The following is a 20,551-nucleotide window of genomic DNA, read 5'->3' on the forward strand; positions in this document are numbered from 1 at the left end:
GCACTGGTTTACAATGATTATTTTTTTATGATCAGCGTGGATACCTAGCTGCAAAAGGAACGTTTAAGGCGACCACTTCTATGAGGAAAAGTCCAAAGTTCCACATTACCTTTTCACACGTGGTTCCGTAATACCCTGGTGCGCAGGAGCAGTTGAACCGGTGGTCGTTCTCGTTGACGAGCCAGGGCAGGCAGGTGCCGTTGTTGCGGCAGGGCTCGCCGCGGCAGCCCTCCAGCACCACGGAGCAGTTCTGCCCCCCCCAGCCCGGTTCGCAGAAGCAGTAGTACGAAGCGCGGCGGTCGTCGCAGCGCCCATGCTCGCAGGGTGTGTATCTGGCAATGTACAGCTCACATCACGCATGTTGAAAATTGAAATAGAACCAGTCCAAACTTCAAGGTTATAGCAAAATGTTGAGAAATAATGCGCCTCCTTGTACTAGCGATGAGACCACCTATCATATTTTATCAAATTTTAACGAACTTCCAAATAGGAGAAAGTTCTCAATTTGGGGCATATTTTTATAAGTTCTAGTTCGATCACATTTTCAATATTTTTTAATATAAAAGCTAAGAGACAGTCGATATTTTTTCAATGAATATTAGTTACGTTAATCATGACTTATATTCGCCTTTACCCTCCAACTAAGCGTAAAACTTATGCTAAGAGTAGGACAATAACGGTGGGGTATGAACCGCCAAACTTTCGGAATTTCGCCCAGGACTTAGGTCTGCTCCTTCACCGTTGAGCTATTGCGGCTCTATTACACCTATGCATTTTCCCATATTAGTTCGATTACTTCGATGATGCGTAGTCAGCGGGATGTACTACCTCAAACACTCGTTGATCTCGTCCTGGCAGTGGTCGCCCTCGTAGCCCGCGAAACAGTCACAGGAATAGCTGCCGATGCCGTCCACACACTTGCCGTACCGACACGGCGACGACGCGCACTCGTCTATGTTGACCTCACAGCGCGGGCCCGTGGTGCCCGCGACGCATACACACTCAAATCTGCACAAAAATAATACATCATTTAAAAGCAGTCGGATAGTAACGATGTCGTATCGGTAAGTATAATAACGTTCTATTCATTTCTCATTGACATAACTTTCGTGTCTATGGTAAACAAATTCTATCTCTTATTCGATTTCCCAATTCTGAAAACTAGCCAAATCTATGCAGCCAGTGCGCCCAAAGCACAAAGCTTTTCATAAAAAATAAAACATCTAAACTGCCTGTATCTGACTTTTCGCAGTGAAGTAATAACTCCCAACGAAATAATGATTGAGTTTACTTCATGCCCTTCATTTCATTAAACAAGGTAAAGCTACACAGCATTAAACCCGACTACCCGCGAACTTAAAAACTGAGGCTTATTGAATTCTACTTTGTTAAGAACTAAAATAAACTTTATTGAGATTGAGATGAAAAAAGTCTGGTATTTACGTTACCCGCTAGCGTTTTCGAGTGAGAAAGGCTGGTAGAAGTGTTCCGGCAGCAGCATGTGCGGCTGCGGGCCCACCTGCGGCGCGTCACCGCGCGCGTTGTATAGACTGGCGTTGCTGCGCTCCAGACATATGCCTGCGTGCTTGCACGGCGAGCTCTCGCACTCGTCAATGTCCGTCTCGCAGTTCTTGCCTGGTGATTTGTAAAAAGATAAAGTTCAAATGAATTTTTATTTTTATTTTTCTGCCAAATGGTTTATTTTATTATTTTATTTGGTGATCGTCGTCGTCAATCCCTCAATGCATACTTAAAGACGAAAGTCTTTAACTAGTGTGTCCTTCCCATCCTCACATATGGGGGCTGAAACATGACACTGATTAACAGTTTTGTCCCCAAATTTAAAGTCGCTCGGCGGACTTTGGTCTACGGAGAGCTATATTAAAAGTTTCCCTAAAGGGTAAAATCCGAAATCTGCTGGGGAACAAACGCCACTGACGTAGCCCTTACCATTAACAAACTGAAGTGACAATGGACAGATCATGCCTGTCGTTGAGGCAACATGTTCTCACCAGTGAAGCCCGGGTAGCAGTTGCAGTGGTAGTCGTTGACGTCGTCGAAGCACGAGCCGCCGTTGCGGCACGGCTGCGACGCGCACTCGTCGATGTTGATCTCGCAGTCGTCGCCGGTGTAGCCCGTGCCCGCGCAGTCGCAAGTGTAGCCGTTTAGCCCGTCTTCGCAGTGCCCGCCGTGCTCACACGGCTGTGACTATAAGGGAAATCAAACGCCTTTTATTAACTATTAAAAGTATCACGTAGTTGCACGCCCTGCTGTAAGCTGTAGGCAGTGAAGAAACCTACCAAACAATCGTCAATGTTAATCTCGCAGTGAGGTCCAGTGAGCCCTTCCTGACACACGCACTTGTAGCTGGCGATGCCGTCCACGCAAGTGGCGCCGGCCGCGCACGGGTTGGTGGCACACTCGTTTATGTTGATCGAACAATCCTTCCCTAAAATGAAAAAAAAAAACTTGTTTACGATTTGTATAACTCGTGCCGGTAAAGATACGAATCGAAAATGGCGACGTCAATAATTCCCTCTCACTTACATAATAGTGTGCTAGTAATAATTTTAAATTTATTTTTGTGTTGGCATAAGTTTAAAAGTGCTACAACTAAAACGCATGAAATGGAATAGCGTGGACATTTAAGTAGATATATTAACAAGGTATGTACAAACCTTCAAATCCCTCAACGCAAGTGCACTCATAGTTGTTTTCCAAGTTTTGACAAGTGCCGCCATTTTTACACGGTGAAGACAAACATTCATCAATGTCTTGTTCACAGCTGTCGCCAGTGTAGCCTGAAATAAAACATTTTTAAATGATTTCTAAAAAGGAGGTGAAAGATATCAATTATACAAATAATGAAAAAATACCTGGTTTGCAATAACACTGGTAGGAACCGTGCATATTGACGCACACTCCGTGATTACATATCTTCGGCATCAATGCGCATTCATCTACATCCAACTCGCAGAATCTTCCTGTGAACAAAAATTAAAAATAGTTATATCAATATCGGATCGGTATCCGATATCGTGTCGGACGGTATAAAGACACGCCTTTTGTCTATGGTACACGTCAGTTTGAGTTTGACTGACCATAGATGACTGACGTACCATGTCAATGTCAAACATGGCAGCCGAAAGATATAGCCTCTTGTTGTTTTCTTTATTTTATTAAAAATTTATGTTAAAACTAGCGAAACCATGTGAAGCCATAGCGTAAATTTATTTAATTACTGTAGTATGAAGACTTATTGATTTTAAAAAGCTACCATGTTGTATTCAGTGCGTAATGTTTGGAGGTTATATCGCAGGAGTTTCTCGGCCCGTTTTAACCATTCCCGAGCTAATGAAAGTGATAAACGATTACTAAACAAGGATTTTAAACATCTGTTACAACAACATAAGGACAAAATTGTGTTTAGTTCGTATTTAGAGCATGAGAAGTTACAACTGGGTTACTATAAGTACTATGTGAAAACTATCAGAAAAGCTAAGGAAATTGAGTCGAAAGAGTTTCATGAGAAAGGTCTGCCTCCTTTACCATTATCCTTAAAGTATTATGTAGACAAAGAAAGACATTCAGAGGACGAAACTGTACCGGAAGTTGAAGAACCCACGAAATCATTTCAATTGCCATTTGGGAACACCACTCGTGTTGATATAAATGAGGATGACATAATATCTCAAGGGAAAAACGACAATATCGATACAGAATTCGACAGATCTAATATACAGAAATGGATGACAAATTATGAGCACTTTGATGACACCAAACTGATGTCTACCGAGGAGGAAAGTGATGAAGAGGATATAGGAAATGAATGGAGCAAGCATTATGGCACTCCAGACCCGACTATGGCTGTCAGTCAGGTATAGTCATGTACTTTTCCATCTGTATAGAGATGCAGTCTGCATAATATTATGCAAGTGGATCTTTTATGTTTGCCTTTAGCTTACTATATCTCTTTTGTAAGTAAAATCATGCCTAGCTTTAAATTAATAATGTGTTTTATGTGTGTAAAGAGAATTTATCTATCATCTGTTCTGTTGTTCAAGTAAAGCATTTCTCACAAATAATAATATAATTATAACATATGTATAATAATTGTCATCATGGTGATAAAAGTAAAATGATTTGATGGAGATGATGAATAAAATAAAGGTCCATGAAAAGGAGTACAACTGTACCTACTTTGAAGAAATGATTTTGACTATGACTTTCCAAGCTATCATCCCTACGCTTCCTATACCTGAAGCTTGAAAAAGACACCAGCTCATAGTTAGCACTAGCTTAATTAAAACCTAATCACAGTTCAAATAAGTGCCATAAATGTGAAATTATTATTTTATCACTAAACAAAAATAATACACAGGTACCCTGTGGAGGTTGTGGTGCCCTCTTACATTGCAATGACCCTGCCATACCAGGGTATCTGCCCAGTGAGCTGTTCAAGGGGCGGGAGATTGAGGAGTTAAAGACCATGGAGTGTCAGCGATGCCACTTCCTTCAGGAGTACAACATTGCTTTGGATGTCACAGTTCAGCCGGAAGAATATGAAAAACTTCTTAAATCTATTAGGTACGGTTTTTATATATTTTTTAGTTATAATGATGTAAAAGTAAAATATAAAAGTAGGTTATAAAGATATGGAATTTGTTTGGAGAAGCATTCCACCTTTTACTTTTTATTTTGCTGTATTGCAATTATTCAATCAACACAACAAGAACAAAGGTTAAAGACATTGGTCCACAGTTGAAGCAAGCAGTACATCTTTTCTAAAATGTTAGGGCCTATTTCACCATATCCAGATAAACTAATGAATTTTGATATTATGACAGTTTTTGTATTGGGAATCTGTCAAAATGTCAAAATTATCCATTAGATAAAAGTTTATCTGGCAGGCCCTAAGTTATAGTACACAAAGTGCACTAAAATGAAGAATATGTATTATCACACAGTTAAGATAAAGGCAATTTTTTTTCATAAAAAGTCAGAAATGTTTGTTATTCATATTTTGTTTGATGTTATACTCTGATGTTTATTTGCAGGTATGTGAAATCTCTAGTGCTACTCATGGTGGACCTGCTGGACTTCCCCTGCTCTATCTGGCCGGGAATTGTGGATATTATTGGCACTGACAGACCTATTTTTATTGTTGCCAATAAGGTAAGAAGACACATTACCCAACAAAGAATTAGAAATAACTAGCTAATGATTGCTACTGTCGTGTTGATTTAGGTTTTAAAAATCCTGTGGTATTGATTGATTTTTTAGGATAAAAAGGTATCCATTGTTTATCTTCGTGACAAAATATTGTACTAAGTTTTATCGAATTCAGTGCCTAAGCAGTAAAAGGAGAAATAAAAGAGCGACACATTTTCGCACTTAAGATATTCGTATTAATAACTTCAGATTTATGCAATTTAAAAATTTTGCTTGCTTTTTAGGTGGATCTTCTTCCTGGCGACAGCATCGGTTATCTAAAGCGTATAAAGGAATCACTTCTCTCGGAAATCAAGAAAACCAAATTAGACGAAGCTAACATCAAGTATGTAGCATTGGTATCAGCCAAAACCGGCTTTGGAGTGGAAGAACTGATCTCTGCAATGTTTAAATTTTGGCAATACAAAGGCGATGTATTTCTCGTGGGCTGTACGAATGTAGGTAAAAGTTCACTGTTTAATGCTCTTCTACAATCTGATTATTGTAAAGTGCATGCAGCTGATATAGTGAAAAGAGCTACGGTAAGCAGATGGCCGGGGACTACGTTAAACCTTTTAAAGTTCCCTATTAATAGACCTTCAGGGTGGAAAATACGTGAACGAAGTAAACGACTGTTATCTGAAGCGAAATTATTTAAAGTCGAAAATGAAATCAGGCAAGATCAAATATCTGGTAAAAAATCTGTCGAGCCACCGTCCTTCATGTGTCATATTGGCAGAACATTTACAGAACATATAGCTAGGGAGGACAATTTTGCAGGAAAACGCCTAAATTTAACAGTATTAGATGAAAACCATATGTTATTCAAGAAAAGCAAATGGTTCTATGATACCCCGGGGGTTATCCATCCCGATCAAGTTCTATCACTTTTGAGTACGGAGGAATTGCTATTGACCATTCCTAAAAAGTTGATTAGACCTCAGACTTACTACTTGCGTAAAGGGTCGACATTTCTTATAGGTGGTTTAGCAAGAGTTGATCTTTTAGACAGTACCGAGCCTTGTCGCTTCACCATATTTTGCTCAGAAAACCTTCCAATTACTGTAATAAACACTGAAAACGCCGATGAACTCTATGAGACATTTGTTGGTACAGAATTGTTTGCTGTACCCTCAGGTGGTGTGGATCGACTTAGAAATTGGCCTGGATTGAAGAGTAAGCAATACGAGTTTAGTGGAGAAGGCCCTAAGCTATGCTGTGGTGATATAGTCCTATCTTCCATAGGCTGGGTGTCCATAACAGCCAAGAAAGGAAGTAGCTGTACAGTATCAGCGTGGACTCCAGAGGGCAGGGGTATCCATAAACGGTACCCCTCAGTGTTGCCATATTCCATTAACCTTAAACGCAAGAGAATCCAAGGTACACCAGCTTATATGGTAGGAAAAGTTTATGCAGGTGAAGAATCATAGATTAATTATATTTTTTAATTTATATTATTAAGTTTTAATGTAATTAAGTTATTTGTAAGTGTAATAAAGTATGGAAAGTGATATGTTTATTTAATTAACCTGCAACTTTTGGAAATTGAATAATTGTTATAGTGCATAATATATAGCACATAGCATAGTTGAACTTGAAAAGGAATCGTTTAGGGATTTCTTAAGTAAATGGAATGGAATTTAATACAGATGATATTTAATCCATCGATCATAGATTGCGCTTATTAATAGATTGCGATTGTATATCGCGCTGAGAAGGTTATTTACGATAAAGTTATAAAACAGATTAGATGATGCCCGCCTATTCGTGTTTAGAAAATCCCGTGCGAACTCCTTTATTTTTCCGTAATAAAATGTAGTCTTATGTCCTTCCCTGAGATGCAAGCTGTCTCTATACCGTTACCGTCATTGATGGCGTGAGATTACCACAGCATTCCTCTAGCAACTGTATCAGGAAGGAAGTCACTCACCGTTATATCCAGGTGGGCACTGGCAGCGGAAGAGGCCGGAGTCGAGCGCCAGACAGGAGCCATTGTTGCACGGGGACGACGCGCACGCCGAGTCGGCGCCCGCCGCGGCGCAGCGCCACGCGCCGCCTTGTTCCACGCATTCCTGAGCACAATCACCGCTCATTGATAATAACCTAGCCTAACCACTAGGCAGTCACCGATCATCATTGATCCCTTACTCTATCGAATGCTTATTATATTGATCCGGCAAAGGCTTGAGGACTGAGTAGTGTAAATGTATCACAAAATAAAATATGCTTAAAAATAAATAAAAATCTGTTTTAGATTCCACAAGCCCTTTCATATGATACCCCACTTGATATAGTTATCTTACTTTGAAAATTGAAACACTTTCAATTTCTTTTTCTGGTAATCACAAATTCACAGTTTTCGGATTTATTCCTTTACTTGTGCTATAAGAGCTACCTACCTGGAAAATATCATAATTCTAGGTCAACGGGTGTATAGGTTTTCTTGACGGACACGACAGACGAACAGACAGACAACAAAGTGATCCTATAAGGGTTCCATTTTTCCTTTTGAGGTACGGAACCCTAAAAACCCTTTTTCTACGATTTGTTTACTTTTAAAGCAAACTAAGGAAAAACGGAGTGTACCTGTTTGAGCGGGCAGGGCGCAGCGGCGGAGCGGCAGTCCAGCGGCAGCTCGCACTGCGCGCCGCCGAACCCCGGCCGGCACTCGCAGCCGTCGGCGCGGCACGTGCCGCCGTTGAGGCACCCTCGCCCGCACTCGTCGCCCTCGGGCGCCGGCACGTCGCAGCGCGGCCCCGACCAGCCCGCCTCGCACTCGCAGTGGAAACCTTTCGCCTGACACGAGTCACACACTCAGTCATATAGCTACACCTGTGGGTCGGGGCGCTCAGGAATAGAGGTGCAAGAATTTGATCTTGGAAACCATGGCCTTTTGATAGGAAGTAACAACTTCGAATTATTTTTAACCGACTTCAAAAAAAGGAGGAGGTTCTTAATTCGTCGGAATCTCTTTTTTTTATATGGTTCGAATGGTTATACTTCGCCTCACTGGTACTCACACATTAACACTCCAGCCGGCGGTGCTAGTGTCCTGACATTATCATAGGTCGCACACATTGTCCTACATTTAATTTAATTCAAGCCTAAGAGCGATTACACACTCATCCGATTCGAGTTCGTGAAAATACGGATGTAAGCTATTCAGTGAACATCTTTGACATATCAACTTCATACGACCGATTTGAATCCGAGGCACATCCACGCGAGATATTGTCACGGATGACGGACAGAACTCGAATGACGGAAGTCAGATGTAGTGTGTAAGCTACCATATAACTAATAATAGTTCTATAACTACTTCGGAACGTATTTTCACGGATGTAGATCGGATCAGTGCGTATCCGCTCTAACAGACAGAGAAAAGAATTTATATGAAGCATGAACACCATGAGAAAGGCTTCCAATGGCAAAAAAGACCATAATGGCGTAACGAAATGTTAGTTTGTTCACTACTCACGTGATCGCGGCACGAGACGGCGTGCACGCAGGGCGCGGCGGCGCAGCGCTCCGTCAGCGCCTTGCCGGCCGGGCCCAGCTCGCAGTACACTCCTGCCAACACGGATACAATGTACACAACTTGCCAAACAAAACTGCAATGGCCTTAGGATGTTATTTTTTTAATTTACAGACTGGCGCTTGGCTGCAATCTCTACCTGCTAGAAAGTGATTATGCAGTCTAAGACGGAGCGCGTTTGAAGATGTTTGCACGGTATGATAACGATAGACAGAAGCAAATGAACATGTTTGATATTAGGACAACAATTTTTTGTTTGGAACCAATAATATAAAAGTTATTAAAAACCCCGAAAGCTGTTAGCACTACTGTCTCAAAAAATGAAGAATGTTTTTCGTCATTTGAGCATGGCGCTATATTACATTATTTTCCAAAAATGTATAGCAAGTGCCACTCAAGATGTAAGGACTCTAACAATACTCTAACAAGCCTTTAGAAGTTATGGTACCGTGAAATAAAAAAAACTCACATACATTAACCCTGAAAACATATTACACTCCTTTTTTGGGGCAAGTAAAAAGAGATTGGAGATAAAATTATTCATAACAAAAGTTTTTCCATCATTAAGTTATGCTCAACAGGGGCGGTTTGCACTTCCGACTTTTGGTATTAACTAAGGCACATTTCGATACAAAATCTTTGGTTTTAACTGATAACCTCATTCTAATGGACGATTTAAAACTAATCTATAAAGCATAAAAAATATATAAAACAAGGGGGTATTTCGGACGAAATATAAAGCTATGCTAACTCCAAGTCCATGGCTATGTAATTGGGAAACAATAGGAACTATAAATAAATTGGGACACCATCGTCTTTGAGATATTACAAGAGTTGTCGCAGTTTGAAAAGCGCATGCACAATAAAAAACAACACGCAACTTATCATCATTTCAAGACATTAAATTTCTGACGCTGAAAACGAGAAAAACAACGATACAATAACATTTATTTAAAATCTTTGCTAACATTCCTGTTACCATTATACGAACAATGCACATTGTCTAAGCCTAAAGTACAGTGCGCTCAGCCTAGTAGTTAAGCGCGCAATAATGACACAAACAGGCGGTCGCAAAAATCCAGAAAATTGTTGAAAAGTAAATTTTGTGAAAAGGTAGGGCAACGAAGAAACGCTGTAGGTAATATTATGTACTTCACATCAAAAAAAATAATCATAAATGTATTATAGAAGCAGGAGTTATTTTGCCATGATATACTTAATCTTCAAGCTTTTATATCATCCTTGTATAAAAAATCATAACACTTCCAAACTAAGAACTAGGTTTAAAACGAAATTGAGAGATAGAATCAAAATTGACCTTTTTTAGCGACATCCACCCCCCCTCGTTTTGAGTTTTACGTCCCGACGAAAATTACGTTTTCACTAAACTTCAATATTTCAATTTTGTTGCTGACGCTTATATTTTAGCAGTTTTGCAAGACATGTCATTAGAATTAAGTTAATTATGGGACTATAAACGTTACGGTTAGGCTGAACGCACTATAATTAATAACAAACACTTATGCACGACAACAGATCATTTCACGAGGGACACCTATGACAACGCAGGCACATTCAGCCGACATCCCACAGCCTGCCCGCTAGTGGCTTGTACCTTATAGCTAAGTCCTTAATCTTCTTAACGCTAACTACGGGGTAAAGTGTTACTCTACTGCTCCATCCGGATCCTCTGCGCGCCGCCCTCTATGGAATGTTCAAAGGTGTCAAGGACAAAATTGTGCAAATATATACAAGTTAATCATAATAATGATATTGATTTGTAAATAAAAAGTAATGAAATATTGAAGTAAAGTACATATTTCATCCTTTCAGTAAGTAAATTGGAGCAAAACTTGAAAGAAAGAAATGTGCGCGGAATTTTGCTCGGATATCGCTTGAAATGTGTTGGTATGTCAGGAGCAGGGATGTTATGTTATGGAGTTCCGTAAGCGCAACTATCGGTTATCCGGAATAAAAATCTATCCGTAACCGTAATCAAATCCGATATTAATGTTACGAATAATGAGACATGTTAAAAAATTTGTGTAAAATCTTAACATCAGCAATAAGGTCGGATTTTTCCTTGGTGTACATTCGGTTTAAGTGTTTCTGTGCAAACGAATTACCTACTAGTGGTAGTACTGCAATTCTTTATAAAAGTTCTCAAAGGGTCCACTCAACCATTAGGTTACCTTTGTAGGGCGGCACGCAGGTGCAGTTGAAGTGGTCGGGCGCGCTGGTACACGTGCCGCCGTTGAGGCACACGCCCACCTCGCACGCCTTGTCCAGGCTCGTGCAGTTCGGAGACAGTCCGGGCGCACCTAGACGATATTTTTTTATTTTTTTACAGTTTAATGAAAAGTGAAGATTTTACACCAAACTGTAGACCGAAGCACTAGATAAAACAGACTAGTGTCAACAATTTGTAGCCCAAATAGACCATAGTCTGTGCTAGGGCTGACAAAAATCATCGGCCTTTAAAGAGTAATGGTTGATTGTCAGACTTAAAAAATCAAATACATAGTTACTAAAATTTCATACAAACGATATGCTTGCATTACTTGCTTACAACGAGGAGAGATCGCCCACGGCAACTTTTAGCAGCGATTCAGCCGCTAAAAGACAGCCTTAGGGTGGTAACTAGCCACGGCTGCAGTCTTCCATCAGACAGAATAGACAAAAATTTTAGAAATTATAAATTCCCAAACTGCAACCCACTTACAAGCGCACAGCGCTCAGTACTGCGGCCACGGAGGTCGTCATAGTTACAGCTACAGTTGCTTACCATAGTAGCCCAGGTCGCAGACGCATAACACTTGTTTGGAGACCATCACTCCCGCAACCATGGCTGGCACTCCTGACAAAAAAGAATACATTATTTTACTGATTTTACAACACAACATTGAAAACTCCAACCACATTAATTCTGTGAAAAAAAAAGTCGAAAATTATGACGTCCAATTTCAAATCCAGGGTGGCCACATCCTGAATTTAAAAATCGACGTCATTTTTGTAATCGGCAATCTTGACAACGCGTGGCAATTTATAAAATAGCGATTATGTAATAAAATTTCCAATTGGCACTTTACTCTCCGAAATCCGAGCGCATAACGTCCGAAAGTATGGAGTGGAGAGGCAAGGAGCACGATCTCTTATGATGAAAAACTTGGGAAATGTCCAGCTATAAACAGTAAATAATAGTTCAAAAATCGTCCAAAATGGCGCTAGCGTCGGTTGATTGTGTGATGAATGTAGCAGTATTGCTTGGAGTGGGGCTATTCTGTTGAGTTTAGGGTTACCATATCAATGGATAACCCTTTCGAAGGAACTAACTCATAATCGGAGTCGTACGGTCCCCGGTACCGACACACCTTCAGCGTTACCTGCGCGGCAATGCGAGCGCGGCGGGCAGGTGAGGTCGGCGCAGGCGGCGGGCGGCGTGGGCGCGGTGGGCGCTGTGGGCGGCGTGGGCGTGGTGGGTGCGGGTGGCGGAGTGGCGGGCGCGCACAGCGGCGGCGCGTGGCCGCGCGCGCATACGCAGCGGAAGCCCGCGCCGTTGTTCTCCTCCACGCACGCGCCGCCCACGCCGCACGGACCGGACGCGCACGCGGACATCTGTAGTTAAAAAACATAGATAGAAAAGAAGTTCATCGAGACGAGCTAATAGGGAAGTAAGAAACTACACGTCATTGGTTGCAGATAAATCACATAGGGCACGTTTACGTTGCGACCAAAACGTCAATGTCTTACGCACCTTTGGGTAAAATAACTCCTACAAGCATGCTTCAAAGCATGACAGTTTACGCAACGAACCTTGTGGCACCGTTCGCCCGTGTAGCCCGGCAGACACGCGCAGACGAAGCCACCGTACGTATCGTAACACGCGCCGTGACCGCAGATACCGCGCTCCTCCTCGCACTCGTTGACGTTCTCCTCGCAGCGCGCGCCCGTGTACCCTGCGGAATAAGCCAGTCAAAACTATTGCCATTATGTTTGACTAATACAATAACCAAATCTGAAAAGGGGCCTACTCGTATTGCGCTCCAAACAAACTTAGTTTGGCTTTAATTCGAATACTAACCTATTAAACTCAATACAATATTGTAGACACGTTTTAGAAAGGAGTGGGTGTCCGAGAGACCACTGAGCAACTTTTTAAATTGAATAGAAAGAATAAGCGAAAGAAACACCGGTTCTGAACAAATTAGGCGTTCATTGTTCACCTCCCATCTTGTCTCTGCGATTAACGCCTTGACCATTTTGAAGGTCCATGGATCAAGACAAAATAAAGTGAAACATGCATAATAAAAGACATAACATAGGTTACTTATTTAAGAGAATCTAATTCCTTAATAACTAACCCACCGCTACCAGACGATAAAACACACAAGTAGAGAGCTAATCGTTAAGATACTATAAAAAATCAAGGGATATTATTATTAAAAATAGATGTTTTTACCGGTATTCGTGCAGTCGCAGGTAAAATTGTTGACAGCGTCGACGCAGCGGCCGCCGTTGAGGCACGCGCCGCCCGCTTCGCACTCGTCGATGTCCGTCTCGCAGTTGCGACCGCTGAAACCTGCGGGTCCATTCCAAATAACTAGTGTACTTGTACTCTCATCTTATTACATAAAATCTCTATCATAGCTCTTAGTCTGTGTCATCACTTCTAGCACAACCTTTAATTTTAGTTTGAACAGGGAAGTAGATGCATTCTTGTTTGACATAATGAATAGCCATAATGCAATCTACAACAGGTTTTCGTTATTGTGGATTATAAACATTAAAGCTCGTTGTTTTGAAGCAAAAATGTTTCCGCATAATTTTATTTTATGCCTTAGGGCCTAAAGGATAAAAACAACAGTCAATTCTTAGCCAAATTATTATTTGGTAACAAAAATTGATTTGTGTGAACACAACACTATAATAACATCAGATAAGGATGAAGCTACTCACCAGGCGGACAGTCGCAGACGTATTCGTCGGCGCCGGGCGGCACGCTGCAGCTGCCGTTGTTGCGGCACGGCCGCGCCACGCACTGCGGGTCCAGCGACTCCTCCAGCTCACAGTACGTGCCTGCGGACAACGATATGCACGGCCATCAACAGTGGGCCCAGGTCACTTCCTTGCACGACCCCAACACAACTCTATAGTTTATATTAATCCAGTAACTTCATTATGGTGTTCTATTTTAGGTTAATAAAATAGAACATTTTGTCAGATTTCTATTTTCAGTTTATTATTTTTAACATGCTGCTACTATAGTTCGTTTTTCTTTAGTTTTCTCTCAAGAGAAGCAAACCGGACAAACGCGTAAGTAAGGCGATTTTCCCGGCGCGGTGAAGACCATTTGGTGTTAGGTTTTTCACTTGTATCATGATTTCAGTGTCAGTTCCCGGTACCTATCAATATCGTATAGTATGGGTCGTGTATAGTGCGCCTCTTACACATTTCAACAAGACGCTACTTGTTCTATTGTGTAATCTAAGGAAAACGAAAGTATACCATGATAGTGCGCCGGACAGATGCAGGTGTAGTCCCCCCGCGGGTCCTCGACGCAGCGGCCGTCGTTCTGGCAGGGCTGCGAGGCGCACGGGTCGCCCGCGTCCACCTCGCAGTTGTTGCCGGTGTACCTCGCCGTGCAGTGGCACTCGTATCTAAAACGAATACGTAATCACGTTCACGTTCAATTAAACACCAATAGTTCTACGTAAAAAAAAGAAAATTTATCTATTTCATGTAGGAAAACTTGTGTATCTTATGCTACGTCTGTGACTAGCACCGATTCGGCATGCTGATTTTATTGAGAAGAGCCGAAAAGAAACTCAGCAGTTTTTTTCAATCTTTAATTTAAGGAGTTTTTCCTTTCGGAACATGTCACTCCGTAAGGCATCTACATTTATTAAATTACCTACTATCGTAAGGCCTTAATGTATAACCGTAACAGAGCCTAGCCTCATCCGACAGAGGTTGGGATAGGGCGCCGTTACCAATCTGGCGAAGCATGGGAAATCGTGTAAATCAGTTTAAAGAATTTTATTCTCAAAATACCTCCCATTCTCCACCTTCGTCACGAACACATTTCACTAATAAGTGGTGCACGTCCTCAGGTAAACTCAGCAAACTCTCTCTTAAAAAAACATAATAAAGACTACTTTGTACACCTACAAAAGATAGTGCAGCTTAACGAAGTTCTTCTATCAATCATAGAAATCTAAGAAGTCTAAGGCATGTAACGGTAATTTAAACGTACTTGTCATGTCTAGATATGCATGTGCCGTGCCTCAAACATGGCTCGTTGTAACAGTAGTCCTTCGGTGGTATCCGTAAAACGTCTTTTCTGTCTTTACCTGAAATCAAGATAATGCAAATGTATGAATTTGCAGGCATCATCCAGTAAATAATAATAATAATCATATGATATGGGTGACTACTCAACATTGAGCTGCGCTGCGCTGTGTTGTGAAAGTGCAAGCGAGATAGACGAAGTCTATGCAATGCGATGATGTGCGAGCCAGCATATTGTATCGCGTGACCCTGTGATATGTTTTAAACATAGCACAGTCGTACAAAGCGCGGCGCAGCAGGGTCTGTTTGTATCTTCATTATAATCTAAGAGGAGCGTTAGAGCATAGCACAGCAAAGCTCAGTGCGGATTAGTCACACTTACATTCGTCCTCGGTGAGCGGGCAGGGCCCGAAGCGCGCGGTGGCTTGCAGCACGTGCGCGGCGTGGAACTCCAGCTGCGGGCCCTCGTGCACGCAGCCGCTGAACAGGTTGCCCACCAGCACCACCGCGCCGCCCGCCTCCAGTGCGCCCGGCGACAACAACTCCGGATTCCACGTCACGTTCGATATCACCTGTAAATAGTGCCACACTAATATTATAAGGGGGAAAGTTTGTGTACATGTATGTGTGTATGTTTGTTACTCTATCACGCAAAAATTACTGAACGGATTTTTTGGAACTCGGAATGAACATAGATATCATGGATTAACACACAGGCAACATTTTATCCAGGAAAATCAAAGCGTTCCTATGGGATTTTGAAAAAGCTAAATCCACGCGGACAAAGTCGCGGGCGTCAGCTAGTGCTATAATATGGATAGAGACTCTCTTCAACGGTATCACCCAAAACGATACCTGTTCGTTTCAAAAACATTGTAACGCTCAAAAGCCGAAATTCTTTACAGTCCGCGTTCTCGGTGTCCTCACCTGTGTGTCCTTATCGACCTCGAGCAGCAAGGACGGCGGGTTGGGGCGGTAGCGCAGCGCCACCCAGTGCCACCGGTTGTCCAGCGTCTCCTTGACGAGCGCCACCTCGCGGTGCGGCAGCGAGGGCCGCGCCCAGGACACCACCACCTGCTCGTACAGCGCCGTCACGTACAGCGTGTAGCCTTCGAACCTCTGAGAGAACAGCTCGCCTCCTGAAAACACACAAGAGGATATTTTTTTTTAAATAAAAAATAGCCAGTGAACGAGCAGTGATTGCAGAGCCTTGAAAATTAACGGTACCAGAGGAACCGCCAATGCGCTATCCGGCCTTTCAAGAATTTGTTGATGTTGAAATGAACCCCGTGTTGAAATCTAGTGGGAACATTACAGAAGGGAGGTGGTTCCACAGTTTGCATGCGCGTGGAAAAAAGATTGGTACAAGTACAACCGACGCGGGATACCAATCATTTTCTTCCAAAAAAATAAATACCGATATCACAATACAAGGGCAGCAATGTTTACGCACAATTGTTTTAACACAAAACACAGAAGATTTTGAAAGGTCAAAGGTTGAACGGAAGGTGGAGGATAGCGCAGCGTCGATTGTGTTCACATTGACCATGAATTCGGTTAAGCTATTACACGTTAATTAATACGTAGTTAATAATATATGAAGATGTAGAATGTTGTGATATCGTAGTTATATGACGTAAACAACGAGTTACGAAGCTGAAATGGCAATGGGCCCCATAGTTCAAAAAACCGATATTACGTTGGAGTCGAAAGGGGTTTGGGTTTAGTAAAAACTGCCATACCCCTTCCAGGTTAGCCCGCTCCCATCTTAGACTGCATCATCACTTACCACCAGGTGAGATTGCAGTACCAGAATGGCGACCGCGCACCGGAAAGCACAGCGTTGGAAAACTCCCTCACTAGCTAGACAAATGACATCAAACGAGTCGCAGAAAGTCGCCTGATTCAAGCGGCGCAAGATCGTCGCGTGTAGAAGTCCCTGCAAGAAACCTATGTCCAGCAGTGGACGTCTATTTGTCGACGATGAGGATGATGATGGCGTAAACATGCTGGTACCACTATCAATATTTATAACATCTTCAAGAGAGATTTGTTTAAACATTAGATAGAAGGTACTAATAAACAAGTCACGAAGTTCATCTAAAAGACTGCTCTTAAATTTTTCAGTGCGGAACCACTGAGATGAGATTTCATCTTGTATTCTCGAGTACAAGTACTGATGTACTCTGACGCTTTAAATATGTAAGTACCGTACAAGACTAGAAAAGTTCTCTACAATTATTCTATTAGTTTCTTTGTTGTGTTGACATTCGATAAACTACAGATTTCTAAAAAGGTGATCATCATCATCATGATTAACACAAGCACAGGTCACCTCTCAGAATGAAAAGGGCTATATCTGCCACGCTAGCCCAGTGCAGATTGGCAGACTTCACACACCTTTGAGAAAAATATCAAGAAAATTTTTGTAGATTAAATACTTGTTCTCCCAAACATGTTTTCATTCGCAAAAAGTAAATATTAACCGCCTTATTTCATACAAAACATCAGGTGCCTGGTTATTGCAATATCAGGAAAAAGTGGTCGAGTCCTCAATAGAGAGTAACGAACGCAAACTCACACTTGCCTTACTACTTTTTCAACGCGTCAGGAATTCAAGATTCGGCTCGCCATAATGTATGGGATTATTACCTTCGCCCCGCTACGTTATGCCCGTTCAATCACTTTACTTTTTACCCAAAGCCTTCAGCTTGATTAATTAACATTTTTATGAAGCAAGATAGTTGCTTCCGCATTTTTAATTTTTTTAATCATTAACGGATTGCAAATTTTCATCAATATCTTCTTTTTGTCATTTTATCCTTTGTCATATTTTACCCGATTGCGGCGAAGCCCAAAAAAGGGTTATAGTTTTGAGCTGTAGGTATGTATTATGAATATGTTTCCATTCCTATGTCCACTCGTAATTACTCAACGGCTCAACCGATTTTGATAAATAATAAGTCACTAGATTCGTCTTGATGACGCAAGTGTCACTTGGGTACATAAAATTCTTTAAAAATCAAAATGGCGGATATTATACACATTGATGTGCGGGCGGAAAAAGATGCAGTGCAAACCCCAGTCGGAGTTTTATTGAAAACCTTTCGGCGGTACCATTTTGTCATCGATTCAACTGACATATTCCATTTCTCTCACCAACGAAGTCTCTACCAACGAAGTTCAGGATTGCATGAAAACTGAAGTGCTTTGTTTTCTCTATCTCATAATCATCATCAGCCTGTGGACGTTCACTGTTGGACCATAGGCCTTCCTTAAAGAGCGCCACCACACCCGATTCTCAGCCTTCCTCATCCAACCACTTCCCGCCACCCGCTTTATGTCGTCGGTCCATCGTGCTGGAGGGCGTCCCGCACTACGCTTGCTTAAACGCTGTCTACACTCAAGGACTTTCCGGCTCCAACGGCCATCGCCTCTACGACAGGCATGGCCCGCCCACTGCCACTCCAGCTTGGTAATAGTTTTGGCTATGTCAGTGACCTTGGTTCTCCTGCGGATCTCCTCATTTCGGATCTCATCGCTCAGGGAAACTCCTAACATAGCTCTATCCATAGCTCGCTGAGCAACTTTGAATTTGTGAACGAGGCTGTTTGTCAGTTTGTCTCTATCTTATAGTTTCTCCAAATAACATAATATCGCACAACGGTCCGTAATAACGCGACGCATAACAGGCTACTCTGTCCGAACACCAACAGATTTGGTTGGCCTGTAAATGGTCAGCTCCGTGGGAGGACTTGGAGCGCCTTGGCCGTGATTATCTTGGTGTCCGGGCCGCGTTATGAATACAAACTGCAACGCTATAGATTCGTATTTGGTGACTCGTGTTGACGAACTGTTTATTGATGGTATATTGTTATCGCGAATAATATCGATGAGTTACGAAATAACGTTAGCGCTAGATCCAAACTTCCCGAGGCCCTAATGTGACTTTTTATTTTATTTTCTATTAAAAACTTTGTCATTTAGTATGGGCGATAAAGGTACAACTCTCCACCTCCCACCAACCTGTAGTTACATGGGCCGAATCGCAGGAGAAGCCCCACGGTACTTGCTCTTGGTGTGTTTACCAGGGCCGGGCGCCTTTTTGGCTGCCTACAAATTACTTATCTACCCTTGTGCCTTGAGCCTTTCTCCCCTTCCGTGGGAAATGGCAGAAAATTTTGCTGTGCCTTTTCCGTCTGCTTGTACTCAAACGGAAACTTAGACTAAGGCCGCTGATGACAAGTGATCATCGTAAGTGATGATACAGTCTAATTGCTATGTAAAAGATTGTTTTAAATTTCAAAAGGCTTAGAAATGAATGCTCTTTTAGCTCTAGAGGTGGTTAATGGTTATGATAACAAGAATACCTGACTGAGTTTTTTTTTGGGTTTTCGCTATTTCGCTTCCATTTGCTGTCGATGGTGTTGGCACTCAAAAAAGATGCTTTTTTTACTTATTACTTAAATACTGATTGCTTAAATAAATATGTTTGGCTAAACCCATAAGGTCCGCCAATTTGCGTCGCGGGGTACATGACATCCACGCGCTGTTCGACTTTGATGGTGAGGTTTCCAGCAAATAGTCCAGTGTTAACTCACCGACACAAGTCCTGAAGCTAAGGCCGACGAGCTGCTTGAGCGAGAAGGGCTTGGCGAGGCGGATGTAGGACGAGCCGTTGAAGTAGGCCTCGGGCCTCTCGGAGGGGCCGAGGGGGCCGGCCGCCTGCGCCGCAGCCGCCGCCAGCAGTAGAGCCAGGCAAGCTGGAACAACGAACGACACTTGTTGAAGCATAACATTTCAAATATAACATTAATCTCCTTTTCCCACCTTCGAACTAAGTGGGAAGCTTGCTATGTTGCCATTTTATTGAGTGCAGGATACTTCATACCGTTACTATGTAGGGTCATAGTAGTGCCACAGAATCACTACCCATTTATTATTATAAATGCGAAAATGTGTATGTTTGTAGGTTTGACCTTCAGTCATACCGCAACGAAGCGGTCTGATTTTTACATGGATACAATAAAAGACTTGAATAGTGACTACTACTACTAGCACAGGTTTACGATAAAGCTATGACTACTAGGCTACTTTTTATCCCGCAAAATCAAAGTTTAAAAACCTAAATCCACCCGGACGAAGTCGCGAGCATGAGCTATAAGGTACTAAATAAGACTACCTTCCTGTTATAGCTGCCAGTATGTAACGATAAATGTGTTTGACTGCAACCAGAGTGTGTACCGACTGCTACGTTTTTGCATGCAACAGTTTAAATTGTAAGCAATTAATTTCTAGTTCTTTGGCCGGAAGAGTGAGTTCAATTGAATTAAGCCGCCGCCATACGTAGAGCTCAGCCAGAACCCGGTTAATTGAGTTACCATCGATTAGACACGGGAGCCAGGCTCGCTCGTTAGCGAATAGCGAGCCGCGAAAGCTTTTATTTACAAAAGAGTGAGTGGAAAGCGCGATGGGAAAGGCGGCGAAACTCTCCGCGCCACGATATGGGAACCATAC

The 20,551-nt window shown here is 42.2% G+C and overlaps 2 protein-coding genes across 3 annotated transcripts in view; one reads left to right on the forward strand and one right to left on the reverse strand.

Annotated features, from left to right (window-relative positions):
- The window catches only part of LOC123864257 (protein crumbs), a 58,117-nt gene that overhangs the window by 18,731 nt on the left and 18,835 nt on the right, over nucleotides 1–20,551 (reverse strand). Inside the window, exons 2-22 of one of the 2 annotated variants that reach the window (XM_045904551.1) lie at nucleotides 19,636–19,797; nucleotides 15,962–16,173; nucleotides 15,417–15,606; nucleotides 15,000–15,096; nucleotides 14,252–14,403; nucleotides 13,703–13,822; nucleotides 13,206–13,325; nucleotides 12,560–12,702; nucleotides 12,130–12,361; nucleotides 11,532–11,603; nucleotides 10,939–11,067; nucleotides 8,690–8,781; nucleotides 7,798–8,007; nucleotides 7,142–7,283; nucleotides 2,877–2,984; nucleotides 2,679–2,801; nucleotides 2,301–2,449; nucleotides 2,013–2,208; nucleotides 1,449–1,635; nucleotides 829–1,008; nucleotides 110–332 (exon numbers count right to left, since the gene is read on the reverse strand). In XM_045904551.1, the coding sequence (XP_045760507.1) occupies nucleotides 110–332; nucleotides 829–1,008; nucleotides 1,449–1,635; nucleotides 2,013–2,208; nucleotides 2,301–2,449; nucleotides 2,679–2,801; nucleotides 2,877–2,984; nucleotides 7,142–7,283; nucleotides 7,798–8,007; nucleotides 8,690–8,781; nucleotides 10,939–11,067; nucleotides 11,532–11,603; nucleotides 12,130–12,361; nucleotides 12,560–12,702; nucleotides 13,206–13,325; nucleotides 13,703–13,822; nucleotides 14,252–14,403; nucleotides 15,000–15,096; nucleotides 15,417–15,606; nucleotides 15,962–16,173; nucleotides 19,636–19,797 (3,239 nt within the window). Of the gene's footprint in view, nucleotides 1–109; nucleotides 333–828; nucleotides 1,009–1,448; nucleotides 1,636–2,012; nucleotides 2,209–2,300; nucleotides 2,450–2,678; nucleotides 2,802–2,876; nucleotides 2,985–7,141; nucleotides 7,284–7,797; nucleotides 8,008–8,689; nucleotides 8,782–10,938; nucleotides 11,068–11,531; nucleotides 11,604–12,117; nucleotides 12,362–12,559; nucleotides 12,703–13,205; nucleotides 13,326–13,702; nucleotides 13,823–14,251; nucleotides 14,404–14,999; nucleotides 15,097–15,416; nucleotides 15,607–15,961; nucleotides 16,174–19,635; nucleotides 19,798–20,551 lie in introns of both variants that reach the window. The other variant, XM_045904550.1, reaches the window with a different exon arrangement.
- LOC123864259 (nitric oxide-associated protein 1) lies at nucleotides 3,132–6,722 on the forward strand. The gene is made up of 4 exons (XM_045904560.1): nucleotides 3,132–3,878; nucleotides 4,382–4,587; nucleotides 5,058–5,175; nucleotides 5,457–6,722. Exons 1-4 carry the CDS (start codon nucleotides 3,279–3,281, stop codon nucleotides 6,639–6,641), a joined length of 2,109 nt encoding a protein of 702 aa, XP_045760516.1. The 5' UTR covers nucleotides 3,132–3,278; the 3' UTR covers nucleotides 6,642–6,722.

The sequence above is a fragment of the Maniola jurtina genome, chromosome 4 (assembly GCF_905333055.1).
Source record: "Maniola jurtina chromosome 4, ilManJurt1.1, whole genome shotgun sequence".
In the NCBI taxonomy this organism is placed as follows: domain Eukaryota; kingdom Metazoa; phylum Arthropoda; class Insecta; order Lepidoptera; family Nymphalidae; genus Maniola; species Maniola jurtina.

Bases quoted from the DNA above. Each gene is read 5' to 3' on its own strand.
- LOC123864259 (XM_045904560.1), top strand. From the start codon at position 3,279: ATGTTGTATTCAGTGCGTAATGTTTGGAGGTTATATCGCAGGAGTTTC. The intron at 3,879-4,381 runs GTATAGTCATGT...AATAATACACAG, and splicing joins CGACTATGGCTGTCAGTCAG to GTACCCTGTGGAGGTTGTGG. The intron at 4,588-5,057 runs GTACGGTTTTTA...GTTTATTTGCAG, and splicing joins AAACTTCTTAAATCTATTAG to GTATGTGAAATCTCTAGTGC.